This window comes from Podarcis bocagei (genome assembly GCF_964188305.1).
Source record: "Podarcis bocagei genome assembly, chromosome: 8".
Classification (NCBI taxonomy): domain Eukaryota; kingdom Metazoa; phylum Chordata; class Lepidosauria; order Squamata; family Lacertidae; genus Podarcis; species Podarcis bocagei.
Window position 1 is genome coordinate 31,436,967 of NC_138133.1, and position 20,342 is coordinate 31,457,308.

Here is a 20,342-nt window from a genome sequence, read left to right on the forward strand (position 1 = left end):
AAAGCCCTGGACACTCACTGTCCCTGGTTCCCCCAGGACGGAAATTGGGGGTTAGACGATTGGAAAAAAATTGGACACTTCTTTCAAAATCATCCACAGATTGATGTCAAAGTTTTGCATGCCTGGTGTAACGTCTACAAAGCTATGTCGTGCTTAACTCCTTCAAACATTCTTCTGGCTGCTGCAACAGCTTCTTCGCCCGCCCTCCCGGCTCCTGCTTTGCCTGCCTCAAACCTACCTCCTAAACCGCCGGACATTTTCCCTTCGGCTCCTCCTGTCACTCCCCTGCATTCTTCACATTCAGCACCCCCCGCTCTTCCACCTCCTCCGCCCAAGGCATCTGGCACCGATCCTACCATTCCTCTTCAAAGATCTCTCAGTGCTGCCGCTCCGTTGCTGCCTTTTGATGCTGATACTCCAAATCTCTTTCCTGTGATTGCTCCTGCACCCCCAGCCCCCGTCATGCTGACCCAAACTGATGTTCTCGATGGGCTGACGGGAGGAGGCAATTTTCTTCCTATTGCCCAACAGTTGGCCCTTGATCCTATGTATTGGGCAGCCACCACAGCCTCAGCCCAAGAGGCTCTGGCCTCTGTCCCTGATGACAAGAATGAGCGCGATGGCCGATGGGGGAGCGTTAGACAAGGCCCTACAGAGCCCTATGGACAATTTGTCGATCGCTTGTATAACACCCTTAAACGGCAAGTTCTGGACGTAGCAGCCCAGGAAGTGACTGTACGCCAGCTTGCGTTCACTAATGTAAATGAGAACCATAAGCAAGCACTGTGCCCTTTGATGACAACATCAAATATAGCCATTGCTGATATCCTTACAGCCTGCCAGTCAGTGGGCACTGAGATGCACAAAGCTCATCTTTTAGCCACGGCCTTGTCCTCCGCCGTGTCCCAAAATCCTGCAAAGGCTACAACCTGTTGGATTGACAGTGGCTAAAGAAAAAATCCAGCAGACTTTACCCATTACGTACCTGGGACACAAGCTGACAGCATCTGCAGCCATTCCAGTTACGCCTCAACTACAGTTTCCTGATCATCTTAAACTGGTGGATTTACAACAAATTCTTGGACAGCTGAATTGGATAAAGAGTTATTTGGACCTGCCCACCTCCACTTTGTCTCCACTATTTTCTGCCCTTAAAGGACATAAGGATCCAGCAGACAAGATCACAGTCACCTCTGCAATGGAAGAGGCTCTTCCACAGCTGTTCCAGTGTTTCCTGGCACGCTGAAAGGCCATCTTCACCCCTACTGCATTGGCCCCCCTTTTCCCTGGGAAGCCACTTCAACCACCAAACATCGTTACAGTTTTGCTGCCTCTTGTTTGGGAAGTGAGCCTGGCTTTGAAGGATGCCCTCGCTGGACTGGCATCGCTTGGGTTTTGCCTCCTAATAGCGACCATCCCATCTGTGTCATCACGCTTCATTGGGCTTGGATTTTTGACTCAGCAGTACAAGGAGCAATACATGAGACTTATTTACAGCAAATGGGCTCCTGTATCTGCAGAAATGGTTGTGTGACTTCTTCTGGATTATGGTTTTTACATGCCAATAATCGAGCCACGAAATACCACGCAGGTTGCTCGGAAACAGCCATTGGAATAATTTACCATTCTCATCCTTATTGGCATCACTTGGATTTTACCCCCCCAGATCTCTTCTTTTTTTCTCCTCCCTCAGGAGTCCTGCCCTATGATGTGTTCCCCTGAGCATGTACAGAGGGCTGTCTTGGAACTATTGTGGACTCTTGGCAAGGGAGGGGGTGAGGGGATTTCAGTGTGTTCCAGTTGTTTCATTTTTGTGCTTTGGCATGGTTCCCGGACAGAAAGCAAGTTGCAATATGGTTCTTTAACAAGGCCCGCAAAGACAATGGGCTCTGTTCTCAACCTTGTTGCAATCTTTTTAGTTACAGCAAGCGGAATATGCTTGGCTAGTGCCCTTTTAGCTGCTGAGAAAAATGATTTTTAAAAGTTTCTCAAAGCTTTGAGCTTTTTTTTGGTGGTGGTATTCTAGCATTCCAGTAAATGCTTCATTTAAGATTAGCAATAATATGAAGGACAATCGTATAAGTTTATCACCTGTGTTTTGTTGCTTGCAGAAATAGTGTCTTATTGTTTTTGTTTTAATCATAATAGCAAAAAAAAAAAAATTTAGGTCATTATCCATATTGTAATTGGACATATGAGTACATTAATGGATCTTCTTGTTTTCTTAATGTTACAACCATGAGTGGTAGGCCAAAGGTCTTAATTAATAATGTCACAACCTACATGACCTATGAACAACAAGCTGCGTGTAGAGACTTTTATGTTTGGTTCAACTGGATGAGAAAGAGCAGTAAATCTACATGTTTGCTTCAATCTTATTTATGGTTATTCTGTGGCAAATTGGACCGAAGCTTTGTTTTTAATTCTATCATCTTTGTTTTAAAAATAATTAACAAAAACAAAACAAAAAAACAAAAAAAAAGTCAGAAATGAGAGAAGTTGTTTTATAAACTTTTTATGCTTTAAATGTAATCTTTGCCTCTAAAGGTGGAATTTGTGCCTTAATTCATTTTCATGTATATAACTGATCAATCAATCAGTATTTCTGCTATTTTTGATTATATGGAACAAATGATAGCTCATAATCCTTTGAATCCACCTGAAGGTTTTGATCCATGGGAGTGGTTGTCTTCTTGGTTGCCTAATGGATTATGGTTAAGAAAAATATTATTGATTGTAATTGCATGTATTGCTGGCTTCATTATGGTGTGTTGTTGCATTCAATGCATACCCTCTTTGATTTCCCAATGCACTGCATGGTGGTACCGACCACGGCCCACCACAGGGGTTACAAGAGGAATTTATGTTGCAAAGTGTAGACGCTTAGGCAATGAAGTGTACGATTTGGACTAATGGTCCCTCTTTTCCTCTAATAATATAAACAAGAAAAGGGGACATGTGGGAAAATGATTGCTTGTACATGAGAGCATGAGCAAAGTTCTTATTGTTGCAGGGTGATTTCATAGCTAGAAGCATCCTTGGAGCATGAACAGCGCGTGAACAGCTCGTGCTGTCTCAAATGATTGGTCAACTAGCATAGCCTGATCGCTCGCATGGTCTAGTGCGAATGTCCTTATCTGCTGGCTAGAACAAATTGCTTGGCTTGTATTTTGTATCTTTCTGATTTCACACAATAAAAGCTGTGCTGCATTAGCCCTAGGAGCAGCGATATTTCGGAACCTATCATGGTGTGAGACTGATTTTTCTTTGGATGCCGAGCTGCAACTCGACATGTAACCTTTGGGATGAAGTGATCAATGAATCTAACAAACATATAGGCATACAGCAACACGGGTCAGTTCAGTAAAATATCTTGTATGTGCTGCATATGCGAATAATCCCCAGTTCTACTCCAATTTTATTGCCACCAAGCCTTGGTTCTGTGCTGTAGAAGACATAAACATGACACCTGTCTACTTTATCTTAAGACTGGAGGCTGCTGTCCACTTGAAATTCTAACATGTCACAAGCTGCACTGGCTGAATCAGTTGTGGTACTTTGTGCTGTTTTAATGGCAAATAGGAGTAAGCCCAGGGCTTTTTTTTCATCTGGAACTCACTGGAACTCAGTTCCGGCACCTCTCAGATAGGTGGCACTGCCTTATAAGAGAACATGAGAGGTGTTCATGGTGAGTTCCAGCACCTCTTTTTCTAGGAAAATAGCACTGAGTAAGCCTATCTTTATTGTTTAAAAATGAAATTAACCAAGTATGTAGTTTCATACACCTTTATTTCCTAATGTCAAACTTTAAAATAAATATGCCAAATACAGGAATCTGTGCATCAGTTTGCAAGTAAAAGCCCGACAATTAGAGAGCTCTTCAACACTATCATATATTCTGCCAACCTTCCTCCGTTCTCAGTAATGAATGCTGCTTCTCAACTAACTGTTTCAGTAGAATAGTACACTGGCACCTATACTATGTGAAACGTTTTCCTATTAAAAAGTAATTACAACACTCAAAGAAGACATTCAGAGTGAAGTGCTTATGACAATCAACAGATCATACCCACCCACCCCAAAAACACAGACAACACTAACTTTTCCTTCTATGTCTCTTCTGAACAACCTCCCTCCTGGCCCCTTATGAAGAAAAAATCTGATCTATTTTTACAGTCCAGCACATTGGTATTTTGGATATTTTCCAACAATTTTTTTCCAGGCCTTTACAAATAAAAGCCAGATATGATTTAGTTCTTCACTCTTCATTCATTAAAATAAGCAGACTTAATAAAGAATCCAGGAAATACATCTACTCAGCTGTATGTACACTGAAATCAGTAACAATTTTCACTGCTGCCGAAGAATCCATAGTATTCTATCGTTCCTGAATCAACGAAGAATACTACATTGGGGGAGGGGAGTGTGGTTTACAAGGTAACTGTACTTAAACCTACAGTGTTTTGATTTCCGACATTCTTAGTAGCTTATTTTACTAGTTTATCATTACTATTCTACATTAAGTCAGAATCCATAACTATTTTTCATGCAACTCAGCACTCAGCTTGTTGACGGTTAATTGTAATTCTTCCTTTTTTATATGGTTGTGAATCAGAGAAGGATCACCTCCCAGAACTTTTCCCCATGAGTAGAGACAAGTTACAGAAACAGCTGGTGCTTCCTTAACAAAGCACACAAATCATTTCTCTGAATTGAGAATATAGATTTGGATGTTTACCTGTTTTCTCCCTGCTTGTTGTTTGAAGGTGGAGGATGCAACACAGTTTGATTCCCTTCCATCTCCACAATGCACTTTGTATTCAGCTCCAGCTCTGAAACATAATGCAACTGAGAATTTCAGAACGTTCCCTTACAAAATGATATATACAGCTCATCCCAAGCCAGCAGGGCTTTTCCTGTTTCTTTCTTCTTGTGTCTAGAAAACAACTCCCTTTTGCTGCTAAGAGTGTAGGAAATGGCATGGGCGTTGCTCTCCAAAAAAAATGTGGGGGAGGGGAAAAAAGGGGGGAAAGGACAATCCAAGAGCAAAAAGTTGGAGACCTACAGATTGACAGAGGCTTTCCACCAGTGCCCAGTCTCATTGCCTGGCTTGTATGTTCTCCGCATGTTACCCGTGTGAAATGATACAGCCAGCCATGCACTAAAAGGGTGGAAAGAAGACCACTCTCTTGCTTTCATTAACCACCTTTTGTAACAACAGCTGGCAAGTTAAGGCAACCAAGTCACACTGAGCGGTGTTGAAAATCTCCTCCACCCCCCAAAAAGTGACCATATAAGCCATTTCAGGGCACCATCTCCAAGACTAGGAGATGATAGTGTCAGATCCTCCACTGGAAGTGGGGAAGAGAGAAGAAGATCCACAGCTTTTAGTCAGCTGGGACAGCTCAGTCGGTAGATCATGAGACTCTTAATCTCAGGGTCATGGATTTGAACCCCACATTGGGCAAAAGATTCCTTCATTGCAGGGGGTTGAATCCTTGTGGCCCCTTGCAACTTTATGATAGGTTGCATAGAAGCAAACTCCTAGGGGCCAAAGTCCGTCTGAAAAAAATCCGGTAACTTTACTTCGGAAACCCCCATAAAAAAAAATCATGGGCACTGCCATTCAAACGGTGTGTGCTGTGTCATGTGATCAATTATGCGGGGCGGGGCTCATCTGCCGCCCCCGCTCCATAAATGTTGGCACCCCTGACAGGTTTGAGAAATCGCCCCAAAGCCAGCCAGCTTTCCCCACCCACCCACCCAGCGAGCGAGCAGCCCAGCTCCAAACAGATTTACAAGGAGCCGACGGGGTTTGCCCTCAACTCCACGCCCCTCGCTGCAAGAAAAGGGAGGCTGCGCTCCAGCGAAGAAAACCAAGGGAGCGAATGAGGGATCGGGGCTTCATCCTGCTCACCGCGGGGCTCACACCCCGAGCTCCCCGCTCCCGAGACTTTCGCCAGGAAGGGCTAGGCAAGAGCTTTGCTCAAGCCAGAGGGGACACCCTTCCCTTTTCCTCGCCCCGCCGCCAATCCAAGGGAGAGAAAAAAGTTCAACTCTGCAAACAAGTTGGAGGGGCGGAAGGGAGCGAGGGGGAAAGGTGCTTCTGAGGGGTGAAGACGGGGTTAGTGGGGACTGCTGAGAGGCGAGTGTGAGCCATCTCCGTTCCATTATTATTATTATTATTATTATTATTATTATTATTATTATTATTATTATTATTATTATTATTATTATTATTACCTCTCCTGTTCATGGGCCGGACTCTGACGGCCACTTTCACCTTCGTATCCGACATCTTCCCTGGCGGCGGAGGAGGCGGAGGCAGCGCCGGGTGTCCCGTCCCCCTCAGCAGCCAGCCAGCTCCCTCAGGGGTCGCCCTGCCGCTTCGCGACGGAGGGCAGAGAAGCGAGAGCGAGTCTCGCTCGCAGGCGGCGCACGGCGGAGCGCGCCTCTCCCCTCAGCACCGCGGCGGAGCCTCAAGGCGAGGACGACGAGGCTCCGTCGGCGGGGGAAGCGCGGCGGCGCCGACGTCCATCTCACGCCGGCGGGGAAGCGGCGAGTCGGGAGGCGGCGTACCGGCACCAAGCGGCGGCTGAGGCGGAGAGAGAGGAGCTTCCCGGGGACGCGGCGGCGGCGGCGTTTCCCTCAGCCTCGCCTGCGCGAAGAGCCCCGCTGCCTTTTCCCACAGCCCCGTGCCTGCTGCTGCTGCCGCCTCCGCCTCCTTCTCCCCATCCCAACCGCCATCTTCCAGCCCCCGCGGCGGCGGCTCCTGCCTTCGTTTCCCTCCCTCCCTCTCTCTCCTCAGTCTCTGCTGAGATTCCTGGGTCAGGCAGACGGAGCGAGGGCGGGCGGGCGAGCGGGGAGGGGGAGAGGAGGAGGAAAGGGGCGCGTCGGAAAACGACGGAGATAGCCGAGCGTCTTCGGCACTGAGGGGATCGGGAGTTGGGTAGCCGGGAGCTAGGCAGGTCCTCCTAACGGTCATGCGCGAGTTCTCTCGGGACCCTCCGCTCGCCAGGAATAGGAATTCGCGCAAGCGCAGATGGAAGCGCTGACGGGGAGGGAGGGTAGAGTGTTTCAAGCTTGCTTCTCCAGCGGCAGAGGCTTGTTTTCCTCCTGCTCCGCTTCCCCCGCCTCCACCATTTCGAATTTGGTGTCAAGTTGAAGAGTGGGAGGAGGCGGCAAAAAGCGCACGAGCCCTCCGGGCAGCCGCCGCCGCCTCGCAAGGCTAAGTTTAAGGCAGCAGGAGGGTTGCTGATGCAGCGATGGGTCGGTATGCGGCCCCGGAGGGAAGGAGCAGGTTGAGATGCAGAGGAATGGGAAGCCAGAGGATGAGAGCTGCCCATTTTAAGGACGATCGCAGCATCTTGAATTATAAAGCTACCCGAGATACTCTGCTCCACTCTGTGCTTTTCACTTGAGCCCTTTCTCAGCACGGTTTAAGAACTGTACTTTTAACATGAATGACAGGGGCTTTCCAACTTTTTGAGATCTTTAGCGGCTTAAGAACTGTACTTTTAACATGAATGACAGGGGCTTCCCAACTTTTTGAGATCTTTAGCGGTTTAAGAACTGTACTTTTAACATGAATGACAGGGGCATCCCAGCTTTTTGAGATCTTTAGCCCCCTTCCTGCAACATATAACCCATTTTTTTATCTTTCTATTTTCCTTCTTTCTCCTCTTTCTCTTTTAAATTTATTTATTAATACGTATTCAAAGAGATCCAAAAAGACATACCCCTTACAAAGTATCGTTTTATACTGGTTATATATAAATTCAACACAATTCTCTCTGATTACTCCCAGGCCTCCCCCAAAATGTTTCCTGCTCCCCCAGCTTCCAGTCCCTATATTAAAGCCCTTCCTGGATTAAATGTTGCTCCACAGAGAAAGGTGGTAAATTCAAAAGAAAAAACTAGGAGTGCATTCAAATGTATTTTCCTTTTGACGATTCAGTCACTTGATGTCGAGGCCTACCCAAGACATTTTGCACCTGAGCTGGATCCCAGAATGGTGGACCCCTCCCAGCCAAGGAAGAAGAGATCTACACTTTATTCTTGCTGAACTTCATTGGGACAATTTGTATTGTATGTTCTTTGGTGTTATTTTTTAAACTGTATATACAGATTTGAGTTTAACTATTGTAATAAAGGTTTGTCTCATTGTTGGTGATCCAGAGTTCATCTACATACTCCGAAATGTTAAAAGCAGCCTTTTTAAGTCTCAATAATTTTTGAGGTGGGATCGCTCATTGCCCATATCTTTCTGAGGTCTTGAGGCAATTAGATATACATCTTTGTAACATCTTTGAACTAATCCAGCAATTGGAATGAATTTGATCTAATCTTAAATTTGCAGATCTGTACACACGCAGGAGTAAGTAAAGGGATTTAGCACAGGATTAAGCATGTTAGTCACACATTAGTCCCATTTAAAGCACTTGGACAAATTAGTCATATAGCTAACAAGTCCTGTTTATTTCAGTGGAATTGATGACTAACATAGTGCAGACATCTGATAGATTATAAGTAGATCCTTCTGAGTTTAATGGGGCTTTTCCCAGGTAAATGGGAAGATTGCAGCCTCCTTTAGTCTGGATCCAAACCATTTTGGATTTTGTGGTGCATTCCAGTTACCATGCAGCACAACAGAAAAGGTACATAAACGTTTTGATAAATACCTCTGCATGAATAACTTATTTTAATGATGCTGAATTAAAACTCTGTAGAAAATAACCCTATACTCTCAAAATAGTGAGGAGAAACAATGATACCCCCCAAAAAAATCTATTATTAAATCTGACAAAATGAGCCAGCTATTACTAAATTATTCTGGCACTATTACTATTATTGGCACTATTACTAAATTTTCCTGCAAAGCTACTTGCTTCTCAAAAACAATGTTTTTCTCATTTGATCCCAGTGCCATAGGCAATGTGGAATTTGTTTTAAGTAGGATGTGAAACAATTCAAAAGCATTTCACATCCAGAGAAATGAGGTTGTACTGTTGAGTAAGATGTCATGATAAAATTAAATATTTACTATAACCTTGTTTATAAATATCAATGGAAAATTTGTGACTTAGGCACTGGCCCAAACCATGGATTATTTCAGTAAGGGGCAGGGGGGAAAGTGATTTCTGTTTATAAGCAATGTACAATAAACTTATTCATATGCAATATTGATCACATATAGAGAGAACAAAGTTAAAGGCACAGTCCAGCTAAAGTAAAGCATGTTAAAGTTCAATTTTGATCCCACTTGTCTTGACTTTACTTGCCTTGTGCTATAAGCAATGGGGAATCGCTGTGTATAGCTTTAAAAGTTGTGTGTTGTTATGTCATCAGAAGGTAGTTCGATAAATATAACTGCATTAACCATTTTGCATCAGGCACCCCTCATTTACTTACGGTACATGTTTACTTAAATGATTTCTTTGCTATCCCAGGGATGAAACAACAACAAAGCAATTTTTTGGCGTCAAGTAGTGTTGGAAGGAGAATTGCACTGTACCTCTAAACTGTCAGATTTGTATAACAAACAAATGGGACCTGCAATAAAATGTTGCATTGGGGAGTCCTTTTATGCAGGGTTTGCTTTGGAAAACATTATGCCTCTGAATATCAGTTGCTGAGAATCATAAGCCCGGGGAGTGCCATTGCACTTCTGTCTTGCTTGCGGGCATCCCATAGGCATCTGCTGAACCACCCTGAGACCTGCGGGTATAGGGCGGTATATAAAGGCAAATAAATAAATAAAATCTGGTTGGCCACTGAGAACAGGATGCTGGACTAGATTATATGACCTACCAGGGCTCTTCTTATGTTCTCTTTTTTCCTTCCTCCAGTCTCTCATTTCCTTTTAGTTTCTGTCCTCAATGCCTTTTCTTCTTGCCCTTGCTGTCTTCAGAAGCAACAACTTCCACAAGTAGGTTGTGCAGTGCGACCAGCTGCAACAGACTCAAAACATGCTTACCAACTCCACCACGGGCATCTGAATCCAGGGAGAGAAGAAGGAGCAGTTGAGCTGTAGGACTCCAGCATTCTTCCCTCTCCACTTTGACAGTGACTGGGTGGGCCTTGGGTGTTTCCACAAATAATTTCCCCAGGTGGTCGCAAAAAGTCAGGGAGGGGTCTTTTCTGGCCAGAGGTCTTCAGGCTAACCTTTATCCAAGCCACACTGCTTTAAACTATTTCAGGATGCAGCAAGAATGTTATTTAGGATTTAACAAGTTCTCAGATGGAAGCTAAATAGCTTTGTGGTGTTTTGTTCTTTTAAATGTCATTTGCCAAGCCATAAAATGAGGTTTTCTTGATGCCTGCAAATTACACATCAAAAATCTTCAGGTTTCTTTAGGAACTCCACCAACAAAGTTTTACAGTTTGTAACAACAGTCAGGCACACACAGTTCTCTCAGACAACAGGAGAAAAAAAGGACAGATTTCTTTTGTCTAATCAATAGTTTAATCAGTCCCGTAAATGCCACTGTGGTGGTATGTTTTATGATGGGCAGACAGGAATCATAAGTGAAGCATTGTGCGAGAGAGAAAGAGAAAGGAGGATATTGACTCTCAGTCGCCTTTTCTTCTAATGTAGAACACAGTGATTACCTTTGAAAAAGAGATTAGAGGTTCAAAGTTCCTATATTTGAGGCTCTTTGCCCTACCACATTCACTTTAAGTTCTCGTTTCTGCACACCCAGCTCTGGAAAATGAATTGCTTACCCCCTAAAAAGCAATTAACTGCCACATTCAGTTTGTGACATGTACAACATAAATGAGCATGAGCTGCGGAAAGGACAAGCCTTCCATTATTCGCCCCTCCCTAAAAAAGCATTCACTCTCTTCATCATTACAATAAAGAATGTCTGGTATGCAAGTATGGCTGAAGCAGATCCCCACAGTTCTATTGTGAACATGAATCCTGAATTGAGATGAGGGGCTCCTGACAAAACAAAGCAGGAGGCCGGCTGGTAAATACTGTTAGGTTATTATTTATGTATTCAGGACAAATTTATTTTTTAAAAAATTTCATTTTCAGACAGCAATACATAAGGAAGGAAATTGTACAACTTTGCACTTTAAGAATGACCTGTGAAAAGCTGTAGATCATCCTGAAAGCTATCATTCCAAACTATAATGAGCAAGCACCAGCTTTCTATAAAATGGGCAGCCCATTTGCTTACCTTCCTGGATTAGCAAATAAGTAGTAAAGTTCACCATAATAGTAGCATCCCACAATCTGTAAAGCTACTCCAAATGTGGCAGTATGTGTGCCAGTATCTGTCCACACACACAAACACACACAGAGAGATAATACATACATTGCTGCGGCTAGCTACTTATAAACTTGGCTTGCTGATAAGTTCTCATAAATATCCAGATAGAGCATTCACTGGCTGTTTAGGTATTGCTTCTGTATCTGCCTCTTACTTTGAGTTATTAAAAATAAGATACCCCACACCTTAAAACTACAAGAGTTGTCAGGGAAAGCAACAAATACACCACAAATACTCTTTTCATGAATGAGAGTCAAAGTACATGTATAAGGAAGCCTGAATATATATTGGAAGGCAGTTTCAAAAGAGTGATTTTGAGCAAAGCAGTGAGAAATGAAAGGGTCTTTACCTAACCCTTTCCCTACCAGTCATTTTCTGTTCAAAAGCGTCTGGGCCATCCCCTAAGCAGCTCTCTGGCCAAAGGAAGCCTGTTGGCATTCGTCCCTGATGGGTTGGAGACACTTGAGACACTTACACAATATCTTATTCTTCTAAAGGCCATTACTTGGCAACTAAGGATGAACTTACAAAATTAAATAAAAATAAAGGTCAATTGGCAGTTCTATTCCCAAATTCTATTTGGAGCTTAGATCTCTGCTTCTTGGAACTGCTGCCACCTGAGAGCTGTGTTGTAGAATTTTAAAGTCTTTGCATTTGTTAAATAAGTATTTTTATGCAGTATTCTCTGTGTAGAACACATTTCCTGTTTCTGATATAAAATTTGCACCTCTTAACAGCCTTCACGGTTTAAAGGATCATGGGGATTAGGCAGTTGGTTTCTGGGGTGGTGTCCTTCTTCTTGGAGCTCAATTTCTCCCCCTCTGAAGGATAGTTTCCGTGGCAAGGGGGCATGAGCAATAACACAATAAGTGCATCCACAGTGGTGGATTTATAAAGGATCACCCCAACGCCAGTCCACTTTATTAGTTGTTCCACAATATCCCCTGATGTTCCTGCATTGCTGTCTGGCAAGTCACACTTGCTCTATAGTGCAACCAATATGGGACTAAAGACAATCCACAAACCATTTGTGGGATGAAATTCAGCAGGAAGCTACTGGTCATACACCAACTGGAAACAAAGCGGATATGGCTGCCCCCGAACTTTTGTAGGAAGAAAGAGTATTGACCATCCCGATACCATCATAAAAACAAATCACTGTAAATGCACAATAGGAAGGACATCTGTGGTGGGGTTCTGAGACAGTTTAAATGACCGAGAGGCAAATCAGACGTGCTCTGTCTACAGTGTGTTGCTTTCAGCAGTTTTGCATTCACACTCTAGCTTGTGGATGCAAATGTGCATCAGGACATGCTCCTGAGCACTGACTCCACTGAAAGCAATGCAGGATGCGCAAAACAGCATTCATACTGGGATGGGAAAGTGGATGCAGATCCCATTTTGAGCCATGGTTCCTGATCTAGCAAATAGTATGTGCAGGGAAAGAGATGTGCTTGCTGGAAAAAGCATGTTACGTTAGTTGGATCAGGTGTGCCAACACGGGTTTGGGTGGTGGGAGGCAAAATATCCTCTTTTCACTGCCCATCTCTTCCTCCTCCTCCTGCAAAACTGCAGATTCCTCCACTTGCGTTCAAAGCATAGTCAACGCATTAGACCAAGCCACTTATTTTCATTAAGAGTTGATGGGTTGCTATGCCTACTACTAGCTCTTAACAGAAAACAATGTGATTTGAAACTCAGTGAATCATTGTATGTGACAGGGTGATGAAGATAACACTCAGTGGGGAGGGGATCACTGTTGTACATGTTGTCTTGCAACATACAGTGCTCACATTTATTTGGAGTTCCAACAAACTTAAATAGACCAATAGAAAGGCATGATAATGGTGTTTTTCAATGTACAGAGAAAGCTGGCCATAGATGGAGCATCTGACAATTCAAGGATCGAGGCAGCAGCATCCATCATTTTCATGGGGCATCCCCAGTACTCCCAAATGCACTGGGAGACATGAAACATGGAAGACTATTCTAAGAAAACAGAACTGCACATTCATAAATAAAATTCATAATGTAGGTGTGAAGGCATTACAGATTTCACGGTGGGGGCAGTTTTTAGTCGGATGCTGAAAGATTCAAGTCTTGTGGATTATTTCAAATAAAAACAAAAAGTCCTGCGATCCAGTTATAGATTCCCTCACATCAAGTCTATTTCAGCCCTGAGCTACTGGACAAGTTGTATTAATAATGTTGCCATAGTTTATCTTGTGGGATATTTAAAAACAACTGTAACAAATCGGGGGAGGACTTTGGTTTTTCAAATTTCAGTGGAGCCCTGTGCAAGGCCAAAATTTGGTGCCCCCCCCAAATGCAACATAAGTCATGACTCTGTTCAAACCATTTTTTCAGTAGCTATTAAGTACAACTAACTTAGGCTCCAACTTTTAAAAAAATATATAATTCACAGTTTAATCTTCCGTATATCCAAATCTCTTCCCTTCCTACCACCATCTCAATGGTGTCTGTTTTGGCTCTCAGTGTGTAGAAGGTGAATTGCTGAGTCAGCCAGAGAAAAGTGCTTCCTAATCAACAACAGCATGACATGATACAGTGACAATTTCATCATTAAAAAGATCACGTTTGCAGATAAAATGGAAGATACACCTCAGAGCTCATTGGGTCCTTTCCATGCTAAAGCAATTCCACAAATTTTTGCCACAAGTAGGTACTGGACTTCCAACATTTTCCCCACAACCAAAGGAAAAGAGAAAATGACTATCTTTATTTCATTATTAAACACAAAAATCTCACAAGGTCCTAAGTCATCAACATCTTGATGCAGTAAACCTTTCCCTCCAGGTCAACCTGTAATGTTAAAACTTTTTTGTAGTATTTCATGAGTTTTTAATTTATTTCTTCCTTAATTTATCAAAGAGTAAGATAACAGTTCTACCAGAATAACCAGTGGGGAAAAGGCACTGCATTCCCCCCCCCCCAGTCCTAAGAGCCTGATTATCCCATGATCAGAGATTCTTTAAGCTCATCTCAATAACATTCTAAAAACACTTCTATGTTATATTTAAGAAAACAGAAATAAATTGTGTCTAGCGTTACTAGCAATACACTGGGCCTTCTGTTTCTAACAGCAACAAAGATTATGTATTGCAGTGGGGGGTGGGGGGGCAAGATGCAACCAAAGGGATTTTTCTTTCTGATGTGTATGATTTTTAAAAACTAAAAGCAGCCTTTGAGGCCACAAATTTCAGTCGAAAAATGGCAGGAAGGAGGGCTTATGTAACTTTTCTTCCAGCTGCCGCCCCCAACTCAAAATTAACCCCAGGTGCGTTTCTCTGTACAGGAAATATTATATTGGCACCTGTATTTTTTCTTCTATGGAATGAAAGGGGGGGGGTTGCTGCAGAAAAACAGCCAGAAGGGAAATAGTTAAGCAGCCCTCCCCCATTGTTTTTTAACTGAAACTCATAAAAAAGAAGCACAGCTGTGTGTAAGGCGCAGTTCGGCACTTTACATTCATCAAAATAAATAGTTTTTACATTTTTTATATTTAAACAACAACCCAAAAAGTACAGTTAAATCACAGTTTCTTTTAAATCTGCAGTGGAAAAAATATATAACCAGCCAAACAGGCACTCCTTCTATAAATATGTGTAGTTACAACGGTCACTGACAAACTCAGAGGTATTCAGAGGTATCCAATATAAAGCAGATGGAGATGATCTGTTCTATAAAATATACACCCAGCGGAACACCCTTGAAAAGGCAGGTTTGCACTAGTTTAACTGGCTTCAAGGTGTGTGGAAAAAGCTGGTTTAATGGTATGGCCATGAGTCATTCCCATGCCTCCACCATCCTGAACATGCCCCTTCTCTGTCCCGCTTTGTTCCGCTTAAATGCTTTGCAGGATGACCTGGCAGCACATATGGTGAAGGCATCTATCCCCAGTGTAGCAGCCCTGACTAATGCTGCCACAGTGTTGAATTTCTTGGGTCAGCTTACAATGGCCAGTGCAATGTCATAAAACATGACTTCCTAAACCTGGTATCCTCCAGATGTTTTGGACTGCAACTGTCATCAGTGCTAGATGGGAAGGCGATGCAGCTGGAGTGAATGGAACCTGTGGTCCAAAATACCCAGAGGGCACCAGGTAGGGGGAAGACTGCACTAACAGATGCTGGCCATTCTCTTAAACACTCATTTGCTTATGCAAGGGGGGGGGCGGTCATACATTCTGGCTGAAGGTGGGCTTTCACATGTGCCATCCAAAACCCAAGGGAAACACAAGCCTGTCTACAGCCCAGCATAGAAAGTTACCAGCATTCTTCACATACAGCTTCTGTAATACCCAGCTGCAGTAACTCCTTTGGCAATGGCCAACATAAACGTCCAGCACCTTAGTTCAATGGGATTTCCTCACTAGTCTGAGGTTACAGTACCTATCACAGCCTTAAGTAGTCTAGTTCAGTGTTTCCCAACCGGTGTTCCGCGGCACACTAGTGTGCCGTGAGACATCGGCTGGTGTGCCGTGGGAGGAAGGCGGGCGAGTCGGGCGGTGAGAGGCGGCGGCGGCGGCGAGGATCCGCGTCGAGCCGGGGGCGGCTCCGCGGTGGTGGTGCCGAGCGGCGGGGCAGCGCGCGCAAAAGGGAGGATCGCGAGACAGCGGAGGAGGAGGAGGCCGGCATGTCCGGGCAGCAGCAGCAACAACAGCAGCAGCAACTCCCGCCGCCGCCCCCTCCTCCGCCCGCTATCGCCGCCACCACCACAACAGCCGCCGCCGCCTCAGCTGCCCTCGCTCTGCTGCCTCCTCCCACCCCGGCAAGGGGGAGGGAAAAAACTTTCGCTTTTGTGCGTCCCTCCCGGCGTGACGCTGCGCGCTGACGTCACGGGGCGGGGCTTTAATGGTGGTGTGCCGCGAGATTTTTTTCCGGCTAACAGGTGTGCCGTTGCCCAAAAACGTTTGGGAAACACTGGTCTAGTTCACATCCGCTGAACTGATTCCACAATACACAACATGGATAAGACTCATATCAGTTTCTCTCTCTCCCTCTCTCAATTTATTTATTTGGTTTTTCAGATTAAAAATTTTCCATCACATATCCAACATACAACATAGAAACAAGATTCCAAAGAATCTCCTGGACTTCCCTCCTCCCCTTTGTGGGTACTATTGTGAATAATTTCCTCCTGCATCTTTTATAATGATCCAAATCTTTTACCTCTCCATTGTGTTCAAAATTCACCATTAAACTACAAGCGTTATTCCAATCCTACTAACGTTTTTAGCTGTTTACAATGGCTTTTAATATAAATTAAAAATTTCCCCCATTCCTTATTAAAATTTTGGGTGTCCTGATTTCTAATTCTTGCGGTAATTTTAGCCATTTCGGCATAATCCATCAACTTGATCAGCGATCCTTAGAGAAGTTGGGGTGTTAGGCACAAAGAGCTTCCACATACTCTCTGTTAAGCTGTGAATCAGGCAGTGTGAAAGCAGCACACCCCCATATTTCAGCTAGCCGTGAATACTTTCAAAGAATGATCTCCACCATCCAAGACAATCAGAGAACTGTCTGGTGTGAAAGCTAATGCCAAAGGGTAAGAAAGACCCTGGGTAATAATAGGTTTACACATAGGGAACTCTTCAGGTTTTCCAAGGCAGAAGACTGCTTGGTTATAGCCATCGGTTACTATTACTTGACCTTCCCTGCTGAAGGTCACATCACTGGCATATATTTTGGAAGGAAATACTAGATTCAGGCCAAAAGTGTCCACCTGGCTTATGAGCTGCATGTCTGCAGCGAATACTTTCAGCATGGTGCAGCCGCAGCTAGGTCCTTTCGCCGTCAAATGCTCTATGACAGCAATGGCCCCAGAGGCCTGAGAAACGGCTACTTTCCTCGGGTCGCACAAATTAGAACAGAGTTTTTCCACCCCCTTTAATTCCCCCCGCTTAAAGTCGGCTGTCAAGCGATACAGAGCACCTGCCACCGAATCGGTCATGATCACATCGTTCTGAGACGTAGTATCCAGACCCCAAGGTAAACCGAAGGACTCGGAGATAACCAGCTTTCCCCTGCCGTTGAAGTCGAACACTTTGACAGAACGATCCCCGCTGTCCGTGACTGCGATATGTCCGTCCAGCGTGATGGTGACATCGGTCGGGTACCTGATGTCATTTCCTGCCTGCCCTCTTTCTCCAAACTGCTGTATGACGCGCCCGTTGAAACTGAACAGCTTAATCCTCTTCTTGCCGTCGTGAGCCACCGCTAGGCAGGCAGACCTCTGGCACACAGCAATCCCTGTCGGGTTGACCAGGGTCCCCCATCCTCCGAAAGACAGGTGAAATGTTAAGACCTGAGATCCTGGCATCACCACATCCTCAGCTGCTCCAACGGTCCTTCCTGAAACCGGAACACTGATGGATGAAGAGTTCAAGATCTCCATCAGGTGCAACAACGGCAAGCAATCGCTGGTCTCGGAAGATTTGCAAGCCCTGCGGCAGAAAGGGCACTCTAGCTTAAGACTCCGGGGATGGGCCAGTGATGTGACACACTCCAGGCACATGACATGTCCGCATGGCAAGTTCCTGGGCCGGCGCTTTTTCTGCTGGTTGTATTTTTCAAAGCACACTTTGCATTCGAGCAGACTGTTCTCTGTCTGGTCCAGCAGCTCTGTCGTGGTCTGCATGCTGTCACTGGCCTTGGCAGACATTTGTGCAACTCTTAAGAGGATTGTTGCTCTGCTGGTGGTGTCCTGTGCCATCTGGTCACGTGGGTGCAGTCACAAGACCCTCTTACATCAGAGAGAGAGGCCTTCGTGCAGAGTGAGTACGGTGAACTCAAGACAGCGATATTCTGCAATGGCAGCGTTGGTTGTAGTTTGCTGCCCCCTTGAGGAAACTTTACGATAAAGCAGCAGATTCACAAGGGCACCTGCCATTCATGTATTCGCCTTCTCTTTCCAGTGTTTATTTTTAGCTTGCGTGAAAATGGGAATAAATATGCTCCTGATTCAATTGCAATATGAACCTGAATACGTACTGGTAAGGTGCCCATCTTTACCCGTATAAATTGAATCCAGTATGTTTGGGTTTACTGTACCATTCCACTTCTCAAGGATCACTGTTCAATTAAAATCCACTAAAACAAATAAATGGTGGGGGCAAAGGCGGGGTGTAAAGTTGGTTTCAAAGGCTGTCTTCTGGACTTCAGCATGAGAAACATTTATAGATTTACTAGAGACTCTGCCCTCAGGTATAACCAAAGCCAACCATTTTGGTAGTGTTTTCTTAAAAAATAGGGATTATTAATTATTTAGAGAGAGATCAGGTACACCATTGACCTAAGGCTGCCCTTGTGGCTGACTCCTATTTATTTTGCAAATTTGCTGTCTCACTTTCTTCTAGATCTACTTATATCTAACTCTGCTCTCTTTCCTGCTGCTGGTGCTTCCTCTCCCCCAGTCGCTGCCCCCCTTTGTCCTCCTGACTTCATTCTCCTCCCATCCCCATGGAGTGGCTCCAATTGTCCAGCCCGGACAATGAGGTACAGAGCTAAGGGCCTTCTGGCGGTTCCCTCACAGCAAGAAGTGAGGTTACAGGGAACCAGGCAGAGGGCCTTCTCGGTAGTGGCGCCTGCCCTGTGGAACTCCCTCCCATCAGATGTCAAGAAAATAAACAACTATCTGACTTTTAGAAGACATCTAAAAGCAGCCCTGTTTAGGGAAGTTTTTAATGTTTGATGTTTTATCGCAGCATTTTTTTATTATTATTATTATTATTATTATTATTATTATTATTATTATTATTATTTTCTGTTGGGAGCTGCTTGGGGAAACCCAGCCAGATGGGCAGGGTATAAATAAATAAATTATTATTATTAGTAGTAGTATTAATACTATTCTTTTAACCGTTGCATAGCAGACAGAATATTTGTGTGGGTGTGAGTGCAGCTTGACATGTACTGGATCACTTCAGATATATTTTAATTGATTAAAAAACACAGAGCCTCGTGTGTGTGTGTGTGTGTGTTTTAACAAAGCTTTTGGGAGGTTGCACAGAAGAACCCTAGCCACGCCTGTTGTACCTTAAATTCCCACGCCTTTCCCATGGACAAAATACTATTTCCATGCCTTCCAAGGGACCTTCATAGTGGGCTTGAGTGAATAATGGTTTACCAATCAACTGTCCTTTTTTTTTTAAAGGAAGTCCTGCCCTGCCTCATTTGCCGTATTTTTTGCACCATAACACTCACTTTTTTCCTCCTAAAAAGTAAGGGGAAATGTCTGTGTGTGTTATGGAGGGAATGCCTACGGGTGGCATGCCTACGGATTTTCCTCCTCTAAAAACTACATGTGTGTTATGGTCGGGTGCGTGTTATAGAGCGAAAAATACGGTAAGTTGCCATTCTTGACATAATCTCAACTTAGTTGCTCATTCAAGCCAAGTGACCATCCCAGGCCTGTTTGGCACTGTTTTCAAATGACAGGCAGCCTTTTTCCCCCGTCTTGTGAATGTTCAAACTGTTAAAAAAAGAAAACAGCATGAACACCATCCTGCCCTTGACAGAATGCTTCTCCCCTTTCCTGTGGAAAAGCACCCGGATGGAATACAGAGGGGGGAAAGTGCTTTCTTGCTACATGTGCCACCAGCTGCTTCTCCTGGCTGGTCCCTCTCAATCCCCCCCCCCCCCCGCCGGCAAAAGAAAGGGCTCTTGTGGCAGCAGCTGTTTCCTCAGCTGCAGGGTTTTCTTCACAGTATGAAAAAGACGCTTGTAATAAAGGTATGGAATGGCAGAAGCAGAGGGAACAGCTGAATCAGAAGGGTTCATATAGACACAAGGCAATTCAGGTAATGAATGACACCAGCCATTCTAGCAACTGAACTAATAATGCCTGCACTGCCCTGTTCTATTGGTTTAAGCCAGTGGTTCCCAAAGGAGGCTGCTAAAAGGAAAGGGGACAGTGGCAAGTTGCCGAAGTCACTTTAAGGGGAAATCTGCAAGATCGGCACTGCTGACATACATCCGAATTTTCCCAGACATTTGACTGATTTCCGCAAGGACACTGCTGATAAATGCGGTATTCTGG

General features: G+C 44.4%; 2 protein-coding genes across 6 annotated transcripts in view; both read right to left on the reverse strand.

Moving 5' to 3' along the window:
- KIF13A (kinesin family member 13A) overlaps positions 1-6,830 on the reverse strand; it is a 78,624-nt gene extending 71,794 nt beyond the window's left edge. For 3 of the 5 annotated variants that reach the window (XM_081206131.1, XM_081206133.1, XM_081206130.1), the window contains exons 1-2: positions 6,244-6,830; positions 4,739-4,832 (exon numbers count right to left, since the gene is read on the reverse strand). In XM_081206131.1, the coding sequence (XP_081062257.1) occupies positions 4,739-4,832; positions 6,244-6,298 (149 nt within the window). In that variant the 5' untranslated portion in view covers positions 6,299-6,830. The remainder of the gene's footprint in view (positions 1-4,738; positions 4,833-6,243) is intronic. The other 2 variants (XM_081206134.1, XM_081206132.1) reach the window with 1 other exon arrangement.
- A 9,401-nt stretch (positions 6,831-16,231) lies between these two features.
- On the reverse strand, positions 16,232-18,508 carry NHLRC1 (NHL repeat containing E3 ubiquitin protein ligase 1). The gene has a single exon (XM_081206506.1). The coding sequence runs from the start codon at positions 18,015-18,017 to the stop codon at positions 16,764-16,766; it is 1,254 nt and encodes a 417-aa protein (XP_081062632.1). The 5' UTR covers positions 18,018-18,508; the 3' UTR covers positions 16,232-16,763.
- Positions 18,509-20,342: the final 1,834 nt, after the last annotated feature.

Excerpts from the sequence above, each read along its gene's own strand:
- NHLRC1 (XM_081206506.1), bottom strand. The coding sequence starts at position 18,017 with ATGGCACAGGACACCACCAGCAGAGCAACAATCCTCTTAAGAGTTGCA.